Raw genomic sequence first — 12,288 nt, 5'->3', positions numbered from 1 at the left:
CAAGTGGACATCAATCCCACCTTGCTATTCATCACGATCATGGGTGATCTTTTACCTCAACACAATTTTTCTCCACCATCCCCAAATCCTACTATTCCTTTAATATCCACAAATAAATTGATCGCTAAGTTGAATGAAAATGACAGAACTTGCAACCCTCCGAGTTTAAGAATTCCACAAGGCCACGATCCTCTAGTTAAAGTAATTTCTCCTCATCTCATTGCAAATTCCTACGGGGGAATTATTTGAAGACTGCAATCCCTACCTCAATTTTCCTTGGCTGTTGAAATATCTGTTCGTTATTGCATTGAAAATTGCATGTGCTGTCTCACTAAGATCGGATAGAATTGCAGTAAGGCTTCCTTCCTCCAACATACTGCTCTCTAGATTACCTGCGGGCCTGCATGTTGTCTTCAGTGACAGGACTTTTGAATATCAGCGCTATTCAATCTATCACAACTTTAAAGGTTATTTGCTCTTTTACTTTATTGATCAGTGGTTGACCTGTTCTCGCCATTCACTTAGCTTGTCCATATCTCCTTGCAGTGTTGTACATTCTCCTTTATGCTCACAATCCCACAGTTTATTATCAGCAGCAAACCTGGAAACAAGAAATTTGGTCTGCTCGGACAAATAGTTAACATAGATTATGAACAGTTGGAGACCAAGCACTAATCCGTGCGGGGCCTCATTTGTTACAATCTGCCAACTTGAGAAGGGTCTGTTAATTTTCACTTTGATTTCGGTCCTATAATTAATTTTCAAACCTTGTCAATGTAACGCCTCCATTTCCATGTGCTCTCAGCTTAACTGACTTTCTTTGTGGGATCTCACCAGAAACCTTCCACATATCAATTGTTCCCTGCCAATTCCCTGCCATCTACTCTACAGTCACATTCTCAAAGGATGACAATAGGTTATGAAATCAAACATTTTCTCTTCTTAAACCCATGCTGACTGGCCAATCCTATTATTCTTTCAACATTGAGCAGATAACCAAGAACCGGATCATACTCAAGAAAATAATCCAAAAAGGATAATTATTATGTGTGTAATATTGTACAGACACACTAACATTTTGATCAATTTGGCACAGTGTCTTACAGTGCCAGAAAAGCAGGTTTGATCCTGACCATGGGTGCTGCCTGTACACCTGTACAAGTGTTTGAGCATTCTTCTCGTGACCGCATGGGCTTTCTCCAGGTGCTCCAGTTTCCTCTCACATTCCAAAGACGTGCAGGGCTGAGGGTTAATTGGCTTCTGTAAATTGTCCCTAGTGTGTAGATTAGTGTACAGGTGATCGCTGGTCAGCATGGACTTGATGGGCCAAAGGGCCTATTTCCATGCTTTATCTCTAAACTAAACTCATTAGGAAAGAAGAAAGAGAATTTATAGAACTTCTATCAAGAAATTAAGTAGATAACAGAGGGCTGTATAACCATATAACAATTACAGCACGGAAACAGGCCATCTCGACCTTTCTAGTCCGTGCCGAACACATATTCTCCCCTAGTCCCATATATCTGCGCTCAGACCATAACCTTCCATTCCCTTCCCGTCCATATAACTATCCAATTTATTTTTAAAATAAAATTTTAAAATAAATTGTATACACCAATAGCCAACACCATTTAGATTTATTCATTTGTATCTTTTAAATATAGAAATGTCAGCAAGATAAGATACTTTGCCTTTGGTTCAATGGTTCTTAATGTCACGATGCACAGCGCAGTGAAATTCTTTTGCGCAACCCACAAATGCAGTTGCCATATTTTGCCACCATTTATAAAGTCCAAGTCCAGGTCCAGATGTTGGAAGAAGTGGAGCACCCCTGATTCAGCTGAGCTCAATGATATGGGAGAACTCAGTTGGACAACAACAGAAAAATACAAGACAAATATTTTTTCTGTTATGCTGCTTAAGCACTTTAGAAAAAAAGCATACTAATTATTCTGACAATAAAGATGCAACAAACATTCAACTTCAAAAGTTACTGACAAGATCTGTATTAGTTAAAGGTAATCTGTAAAGAATACAAGATGGTGAATTCTGACGAATGAGAAGATAGATGATTAACAGGTATTATTGATCATAAATCATTTTAAGATTACCTTCCTTCCGCATCTAGTGGTTGACCATTAAATGTGTTCTTATTTGTGGGACCATAATTCCATTGCTCCAATTCAGCTGCAATGAAGTATTTTCTCTCTTTACCAGTTAGTGTAATCTCTGAATGATGGAATCCACAATCATTCACATTGAACAATGCTTGCATTCCAGCTGGAAGATAAACAAAATAAAGCTGGGGAGAAGAACCTCAAATTTTAAAAGGACATTAAGTCAAAAAAGAAATTAAACCAGGTATATTTTGTCCAGCTTTGTCCCATTCTACTGAATAATGGTCAAGAAGGAACTGCAGATGCTGGAAAATCGAAGCTACACAAAAATGTGTACCAACTAAATAAGTTGCTTCTTACTAATGTATGACTCCTGCATCCATACTGTTGTTTTCCATTGCCTCAGAAACAATTCAATGATGTGAGGTGCCACAGAGATGCCTTCAAACCTAGAGCCAACTTAAAAAGACCCCAACTCCACAAATAAATCTCCCCAGAGAATTCAATCCTAGGTTGTTTATGTTTGGAATCATACAGTTAGACTCAGTAAGTGCAATCCATCTCCACTCAAGCCAACATGTCCATACAAAGCAGTGCTATGTCCTCCACAGAACTAATTGGATTGACTCACACTTTCACCCTGAATGAATCTTTCATACAGGAGAAGGAACCCTCCAGGACTTACTGACTACTGCACACGACTACAAGTTCGTGGTCACTAGCTTGAAAAGTAAAAGTATAATTTTATAGAGGTCTCTCGGAGCAGCGTGAAGAGTCACTTGCAACTCCTCTTAAAATCCAGTCAAAATAGGGTGGCACCTGCATATTTTGATAATACTCCCAACATAGGAGTGATTAATATCCTCTATAGCATTAAATTTATAATTCTTTTGTAATGCAACTTGAAAAGAAAATTTTTGCCCAACGTAATAGTTTCTTAATTTTCATGAAATCCTACATTTGAGACTAAAACCAGTTGTAAATTATTTTAAACATTCTTTGTATGATCTATGTAGCAATGTTACAAAATTTTGAGATTTTTAAAATCAAGTCTGCAATTTATCCCATCAGATAAAGCATAACAATAAGTTTAATTTGACACCAAATTCACTTTCATATCTCAAGTATTAAAAAAGTTATGGCCATTTTCATACTCGGAAATTAGCATCTTGTTCCCTAATGGACATTACAAGAAAGCTGTGATCTTGGATAGACAAAAGCCCATTTCTTAAGGAAAGATTAACACTTTTAAATAGCCTAAGCGTCCAAAAGATTATTCACAAATAATTCACAATATAACATGATTTTTATATCTAATTTACATTAATTTATAGGCCAAATGGAAGGAATTTAGTGTTCAATTGCTGTAAATAAATGCCCATTTAAATCGGCTTTCTAGTGGGTTCATGTGGAACGCGCTGATTTAGAACGTTCACATCGCGCTGGATTAGTGCCCTCAAATGCCGAGAAAAATACTGCGGGATATAAAAAGCCCAAAATGAACTACTCGCTATAGATAACTTGATACAGGTGCACAACCTTTTATCCGAAAGCCTTGGGACCAGACACTTTTCGTAATTCAGAATTTTTCGGCTTTCGGAATGGAAGATTTTTAGCGTAGATTTTAACGGCCGGCTCAGTGGTAGAGTGCTCGGCTCATATCCGCAAGGTCGCGAGTTTGCGCCTCGATCCCGGCAGTTACTCGATCGCGAGTTTGAGTCTTCAATGTAGTTTTTTCTTGCAGAATAGGAGAGAATATGGAGGGTTAGGCTGGGATCATTCTCTGCGAGATGATCTTAGTGCGGGAGACAAGTGTAGGAGAGGTGTACTGACTGTGTGGGCAGAACTTTGGAAGTGATTGCCCACCATTCTCAAAAGCCGCTGTGTCTCCCTGTCCCTCCAACTCCAGAGGAAGCCGCTCCGCGATGGGCCGCTACGGCGACAAGTGGCAGTTCGCCCACAGCCCGAGCTGCGCCCCCTCATCCGCAACCCGGGTTCCTCTGGAGTTGGAGCGGGGCTGGGCTAGAGTTGTTGCTGGCTGTGAGTCTCTGGGATCTCCGTGCTTGCAGTGGGCCTGGGGGTCGGTGTCCCGATGAGGGGGCGCAGCTCGGGCTGTGGGCGAACTGCCACTTGTCGCCGTAGCGGCGCATCGGGGAGCGGCTTCTGGTGGTCCTGACGTCTCTCAGCTCCTGTCCAGGGGGACGGCCGGAGACGTCAGAACCAACAGGAACCCGCTCCCCGATGCGCCGCTACAGCGACAAGTGGCAGTTCGCCCACAGCCCGAGCTGCGCCCCCTCATCCGCAACCCGGGTTCCTCTGGAGTGGGAGCGGGGCTGGGCTAGAGTTGCTGCTGGCTGTGAGTCTCTGGGATCTCCGTGCTTGCAATCGGTGTCCCGTTGGTCCTGACGTTTCCGGCCACCCCCCTGGACTGGAGCTGAGACTGGGAACTGTACCGCCCTTGCCCCCTCCCTCTGCAACTGCAAACAACCCCACAGTTCCCAGTCTCAGCTCCTATACAGGGGGGTGGCCGGAGACGTCACAGCCCAAGCCATCAGCTTCTGTCCCTACGGGGACAGTGGAGAGCGTGTTCCTCTGGAATTGGAATGGGGCTGGGCCGCTGCTAGCTGTGGGTCTCTGGGTTCTCTGTGCTTGCAGTGGGCCTGGGGGTCGGTGTCCCGTTGGTCCTGACGTCTCCGGTGACTGGCACTGACCTGCTGGCAACTCCAACGTGAAGACAGTGCAAAGCCCCCGCGCCGGTGCAATGCGCGGGGAGCTGGAGAGGGGAGGGAAGGGGTCACACACATGGCCGAGAAGCAGAGGGGTGGGTGTAGGTGGGGTGAAACTGAAGGGAGCGACAATTTGCTGCTGCCTGTCCGCTGAGTTAAAAAAGTTCCCACGCAAGACTCACGATACACTGTGTATCGTGTCTACCGTGGGAACTTTATAACTCAGCGGGCAGGCAGCAGCATATTGTCAATTATTAACCCTCCCGCGCAATATACCCTCACCTTCTCTTTTATGAATGGGGATTTAGTTCCCCTTTCTTCGAGGACCGACCGGAGGTTCCGCTGTCACCTCTGCTGGCCACCCTCGGTGAACGTTTTCAAGGACCTTTATTCAAGGACTGAAAAAATGTCGCTATTCGGAGGTTTTCGTTATTTGGATCGTCGGATAAAAGGTTGTGCACCTGTATATAGGGTTATATACATGCCCCATTTAATGTAAAAATAAGGTACATACCTTTAATTGTTTGCTTTATAAAACCCTGGGGCTGCGAGAGGTTGCGGAATGAGACAGTAATTTTAAAATTATTATAACTATATTATCGAGGCCTATAAAACTAATAATACCTTTTGCGACCGGGTCTTGCAGCGATTTTTCGTTAATGATTTACTAGGCTGAACATCTGCGATTAGTACAGCCTAGTAAAAATCTAGTTTTAAACCCGCCCCCTCCAAACAGCGCCAAAATCGCGGACCTGGCTGTGGGCAGATTCCCAATGACGATTCAGGTAGGTTTTGTAACATACCTAATCTATGCACCTTTTTAAATCAATGGGTATTTATTATAAAAATTATAGACCATTCAAAACAAGTCAATGGCGCAGATTCTGCTTTTGTGAGAATGCGTAAAGTGGATGATAGCAAGTTAACAACTTGTTTTATATTCCTCCTGCACGTTACATTAACGTCATTAGACAAAAAATGGGAAAATGAGCAGTCAACTATCAATCATCATTACATTGCACTGCAAGTCATGATAGAAACATAGAAACATAGAAAATAGGTGCAGGAGTAGGCTATTCGGCCCTTCGAGCCTGCACCGCCATTCAATATGATCATGGCTGATCATCTAACTCAGTATCCTGTACCTGCTTTCTCTCCATACCCCCTGATCACTTTAGCCACAAGGGCCACATCTAACTCCCTCTTAAATATACCCAATGAACTGGCCTCAACTACCTTCTGCGGCAGAGAATTCCAGAGATTCACCACTCTCTGTGTGAAAAAAGTTTTCCTCATCTCGGTCCTAAAAGATTTCCCCCTTATCCTTTGCAACTAGCCTGTCCAACCCCTTAAGAATTTTGTAAGTTTCTATAAGATCCCCCCTCAATCTCCTAAATTCTAGCGAGTATAAGCCGAGTCTATCCAGTCTTTCTTCATATGAAAGTCCTGACATCCCAGGAATCAGTCTGGTGAACCTTCTCTGTACTTCCTCTATGGCAAGAATGTCTTTCCTCAGATTAGGAAACCAAAACTGTACGCAATGCTCCAGGTGTGGTCTCACCAAGACCCTGTACAACTGCAGTAGAACCTCCCTGCTCCTATACTCAAATCCTTTTGCTATGAATGCTAACATACCATTCGCTGTCTTCACTGCCTGCTGCACCTGCATGCCTACTTTCAATGACTGGTATACCATGACACCCAGGTCTCGTTGCATCTCTCCTTTTCCTAATCGGCCACCATTCAGATAATAGTCTACTTTCCTGATCTTGCCACCAAAGTGGATAACCTCACATTTATCCACATTATACTGCATCTGCCATGCATTTGCCCACTCACCCAACCTATCCAAGTCACCTTGCAACCTCCTAGCATCTATTCGCAGTTATTTGAAACTGGTTTTATTCCACCTTTTGACAAGTTCAGATTTGAAAAGATAAACATCTGATATCTCTCCTGCTGTTTACACATTTAAGCTTGGTACCCTTATCTCTGAAGCAGCACATCCACAGAAGCCTGCAAGATCCAGCATTACACACAACAGAATTCTCGATTGGCCAGAGTGCTAATAAAATCAATAATCCAGAATTAATACAATTTAACAAGTCAACAATTACATTCTATTCAGTAACCAAGTGAATGATAGTTGAAGCAATTCAGAAAGTCAGTTTCTCACCTTTAATATGGTCATTGACTTGACAGCTTAGTAACCATTTTCCAACATTTCTGGGAACCATTTCTACTGTGACAAAGGTAGCCGGGAAAAGACTGACAACATCCACTTTATGACCTCTGTCGATGAAGGTCTGGCCATGGAAATATGCAGAGTGTACATCAACTTCATTTCCAATTGAAAACAAGTGCCAGGAAATAGACTGACCAGCACACATATTTAGGCCGGGTAAATTGCCAAACAGATAACCATTGATAGCTGTGGAGCCAACATAAATGTAAAAGGAGACATTTAATTATTAGTAAAAATATTAAACATGCAAATGTTCTTTCCTGCAACTTGTTCATTGATTCAAACTAAATCCCTGTACTCTGGTTATTTTCCTCTTTGCCCGACCTGTTGTACTTGTGAAAGGCTTGATTGCATTCATATATGGTACAATGTGACTGGATAGCATGCAAAACAAAAAGGGTTTTCACAGTGTGTCGGTACATGTGACTATAATAAACCAATATGTCATTGTACCACGACTGAAGGATATTGTGCAATTAGTTATACCAGAAGAGCCAAAGATTAGAACACAAATTGCTTAGACTGGAAAAGGCAACAGGAACTGAGATTTATCTGCAGCAACAGAATACTTGTAGTTGATTTGTTGCATTGGGGATCTTTTCAGAAGTATTCTACAAAGAACCTTACACTGCACGAGAGGAGAATTTCATACTTGGTGGCTTGTGGTAAACATGCAGTATAGAGCAGCTGCACGTGATCTATTGCTTACATTTTTTATAAGCGGCATGCACCTCACAGTCGTCAATGAATTTTGGACTTCACACAAGTGACCGAGGCCAAATTTCAATCTCAAGGTTTTTCCTTTCCATTAATAATCATATTGAAGTTGCATAATATATACTTCTAGTACAGTGTCCAAAATAACCTGTGACTATTTAGCAAAAAAATAGGTTAGCGAATTAGATGCAAGGGAGAGTTGGGCTGATGGCTGTAAGGTTAACAGTGGTTAACTTAATGGGCCTGTAGTAATTGCCAAGAGAGGCACTGAGGTAGCTGTAGTCCATTCAAATGGAGTTTCAAACACAAGACATTGGTAGAGAGGAGGATGAACAATGACGTATATTTACCTATTTTCTTTAGGACAGTGAAATATACCTAAACAATTCACAAGAGCGCAATCAGACAAAAATTGACTCAAGGAGGGAGGCCCTGAGGAGAGAAGAGTAGTAATTTGGAGAAAGAATTGCAGAGCTTATAAAGGAGAATACACGTCCACCAATTAAGGACTCAAACAAATAGACACAAGGCCAGGATTTGGAGTGTTACAAATTGAAGAAAGTTGTAGGCCTATAGGAAATTTGAGAGAGGGGGAGCAGTGAGAACATGGAAGGTTATCTTATGAGGAAAGATTGGCAGAATGTATCAATACTGCCAAGACTAGAAGAATAAAGGGAATACGCCCTGTCTGTGGGCACCCTGAGGGAGTTCCGGGACCGCTGGGCTCCGCAGGGTGTTGTATGTATCCTCAATAAGGATTGTATCATAATTGTATAATAGTTTATTATGGATATATGTTTGTATTGTATTTATGGTGGTGGGTTCTGGCTTGTTTTATTGTAGTGTAAATATTATTTTTTAATAATTGAATAAATATCTTGTTTAAAAAAATAAAAAAAAAAAAAGACTAGAAGAATGCAAAATCTCATTGACTGCTACGTATCTGAGGGGGCTTGACAAAGTGACTGCTGTGGAGGTCTAGAACCAGAAGATTAAGGCTGAGAATAAAGAACCGAAGCACTTAAGAATTACCTCCCTCACAGCATTCTGAATCTTTGGGTTTTACGAAACCTGACATTAGGTATATTCAAAGTTGGACTAAATATAATTAAAGGCTATGGGGAAGAGGTAATAATGAGAGCAGAGAACAGCCCCACTTACCTCTTCGAGCTGTCTTGTAGATTGAGTGGTTAGCTGGGAAGATCCCCTAGTGTGTTCAATATACCTTATTTACACTCACATCAACGTATTTGTAACCAAAATAAATTAAAATTATGTTCAAGGAAAACTACTGCAAGATCATGTCAAAGGTGCAGTTAGTCAGCATTAAATCCAGTTACCATAAACATCCACAAACACGGTCTTGGTGTGCTCCAGTGAACATCAGTTGTAAGATAGCATTCTAGCAATGCTCAAACTACATAGTAGGTAGAAAGCCAAATAAAAAATACGCACAATGCATTTTGTTGCTTTCTTGGAAGTCTTCATCATCTTTATCAACCGTAGATGGCTTAGTGCAATAATTATTAATGTTATCATCTAGATACCAACTCAGATTTTCATCCACAATACTGAACATTAAGACAAAGTCCTGGTCAACATCTTTACGTTTCAGAGTCCCTTCATCCAAGGTTCCTGTAAAATATATAAATAGAACAATTATGTCAGTGTTACTTGAAGACATTTATCCGTATATGTTAATGTTTAGGATTATAGATTCTGACAAAGGCACATTCTGCTTGCAGAATATTTGTATTCATCTCTGTGTAACACGGATCATATACATCAAAGATGTTCAACCATGTATCAGATCCTTCAGTTTAACATGAATTACCCTCCAATACCTTGAAGCGCATTTTAACCTTTGATCAAACCTCAAAACTGAAAATATCACTTTGAACTGGATACCAGCAGCTTTGTGGATATATTTGCAGGATATATTTTGTACAAAACATCAAAGAGAACAGACTACCGTGCATGCATGATCTCCACAGAACCTCCATGAAAAATTTGGGATGCAGCTCATCAGGTTTATCAGTGTTTTCTACTGTTAATTTCTCCACTATTACTTTTTTTATTAATGCTAATTTCTTTCAGCTCATCATTCATTGCAGACCTTTAGTTTAGTTTAGTGATGCAGCATGGAAACAGCGGCTTTGGACCACCGAGTTCAGGCCGACCAGCAATGACCCGAGTCACAGACCTTAGTCTTAGACCCTAGTCTAGACTAGAGAGACACTAGCTCTATACTACACACTAGTGACAATTTAGAGAATCCATTTAACCAACAAACTGCCAGTTTGTTGGTTAAATGGATTCTCTAAATTGAATGGATTCTCTAAATTGTCACTTTGGAATGTGGAAGCAAACTGGGGCATTCTCTAAACTGGGATTCTCTAAATTAAATGGATTCTCTAAATTGTCACTTTGGAATGTGGAAGGAAACTGGGGCACCCAGAGGAAACCCACACGGTCACAGGGAGAATGTACAAACTCTGTTCAGACAGCACCTGTAGTCAGGGTAGAACCTGGGTCTTTGGTGTTGTAAGGCAGCAACTCTACCGCTGTGCCACTCCTGCTGTGCCACTGTGTCGCCCACCTGCTAATTTTCATTATTTCCAGGAAGGCTCTGTCTTCTTCCATAAAGAAAAAATGACTTTTTTCTGCCATTTTCTTAAGAAATTAGTAAGGGATTAAAATTAACTTCTGATAATCTTTTTCTTTAAACATATCTGTCGCAGCTGCATTCTAGTTATATATTCTGCTTTCCCTTAAATGTATTAATCTTCCTTTGCCAGATTCTGAAATGTTCCCAATCTCAGGCCAATTGCTGCATTTTTGACAACACTATAACCCACTCCCTTAGATCAAATATTATCCTTAACTTCTCTTGCTTTCCACAGCTGGACCATTTTCCTTTTGGGATTTCTTGCCTTACATGGATGCAAATTCATAAATTCCTTACACACTCACGATCACCGCTGCTTGTTTACTGTCTTAGGTTCATGTTTAAAGATGGGAAACACAGTGGTGCACAGGTAGAGTTGCTGCCTTACAGACCCAGGGTTCAATCCCGACGATGGTTTCTGTCTGTACGGAGCTTGTACGTTCTCCCCATTACTGCTTGGGTTTTCCTCGGGTGCTCCCAATTTCCCCCCACACTCCTAAGACGTGCAAGTTTGTAAGTTAATTGGCTTCAATGAAGATTGTAAATTGTCCCTAGTGCGTATGATGTGTGCTAGTGCATGGGGATCGTTGGTTGGCGTGGATTCGGTCGGCCGAAGGGCTTGTTTCCATGCTGTATCTCCGAACTAAACTAATTTTGCATTTTTCCAAAAATAACTGACTGGGGAGGATATACAACAACAAAATTGGGACAGATAACAAATTCACGTTTTAGCTTGGGTTCAGACAAATTCTTTGCAAAAAAATACAACAATTCAATATAAAGCTCCAAATATCTGCAGCTGACAATTGGCAGGAGCCTTAGTGCAAAACATATGCTAAGCATTGGAAGAAAGTGTAGTTATTTTAAAGTACTAGGATGAAATTTTTCTAAACAAATAAAGTGTATGCCATAAAGCTTTACACAAAGCTTGAATTTGGAAATCTATTATTTAACATGACTTGGCTCCATATTTCTGTGCAAAATGTCTTGGCCCTGAAACATATGGACCACAATATTAACGAGTTCTGTGCAATTATGCTTCAAAGTAATGGTAAAGGAAAAAAAAAGTTCCAAGGTCTTTTGGATTCTACCAACATGTGATGTGCAAATAAATGAAAGAGCTTTCAGCACATGCTTGTAAACCACAGCAACCGTTCATGGAAACAGGCCTTCACAAGGTTTGTAAACCTGTTTCATCATTACTGGAAGGGAACTGAGTGAGTAGATCAGGGGTCCTTCATAATGGCAGCCCCTTTGGGTGCCCAAATGCCTCACTACCACAGCCCATTTGCAGCACCGGCAACAACATGCGTCACCTGGCGACAAGCTACGACAGCACCTACGTCAGGAGAAGTCAAGCTGCGCTCATTGTCGTCAACCCACTGTCGCCGAAAATGTTTGAACATGTTGAAAATCCAGCAACGTCCAAAAAAGACGCTATGACTCTTTGGGCGACTGAGGAGACTACTCACGACCATACAGGCGACACGCCGGCAGTCATGAGGTTACAGCCTAGTCGCCTAAAATATGGCGTAAATGGGACAGGACAATGTTGAAGGATCCTGGTTCAGGGGAAATGCTAATATAATTAGTTTGACACACACAATTTCACAGAAACATGAAAATGCTTTGCAGTTCTGCTCTCTCCTGCTGATGGTGCTGTGGTACAATAAAAGGAGGTCCACTTAGAAATGTGATCACGCAGCAACATATTTTTGTGCTTTATACAATCAAATCCAAGCTAAAATTCGGCTACATTTATCAGAGTGAGAAATTGAGATGATTGCCTTTCTCAAACCAGGGCCAAGTGAACAC

At 41.4% G+C, this 12,288-nt stretch overlaps 1 protein-coding gene across 1 annotated transcript in view; it reads right to left on the bottom strand.

The window, feature by feature from the left end:
• LOC129698427 (ferroxidase HEPHL1-like) overlaps positions 1–12,288 on the bottom strand; it is a 75,896-nt gene that overhangs the window by 39,127 nt on the left and 24,481 nt on the right. Inside the window, exons 4-6 of the mRNA XM_055637571.1 lie at positions 9,261–9,440; positions 7,020–7,274; positions 2,112–2,280 (exon numbers count right to left, since the gene is read on the bottom strand). Of these exons, the coding sequence (XP_055493546.1) occupies positions 2,112–2,280; positions 7,020–7,274; positions 9,261–9,440 (604 nt within the window). The remainder of the gene's footprint in view (positions 1–2,111; positions 2,281–7,019; positions 7,275–9,260; positions 9,441–12,288) is intronic.

Source organism: Leucoraja erinacea, chromosome 6 (assembly GCF_028641065.1).
Source record: "Leucoraja erinacea ecotype New England chromosome 6, Leri_hhj_1, whole genome shotgun sequence".
Classification (NCBI taxonomy): Eukaryota; Metazoa; Chordata; class Chondrichthyes; order Rajiformes; family Rajidae; genus Leucoraja; species Leucoraja erinaceus.
The sequence above is the reverse complement of the archived record's forward strand: the minus strand, read 5'-3'. Positions and strand labels throughout refer to the sequence as shown.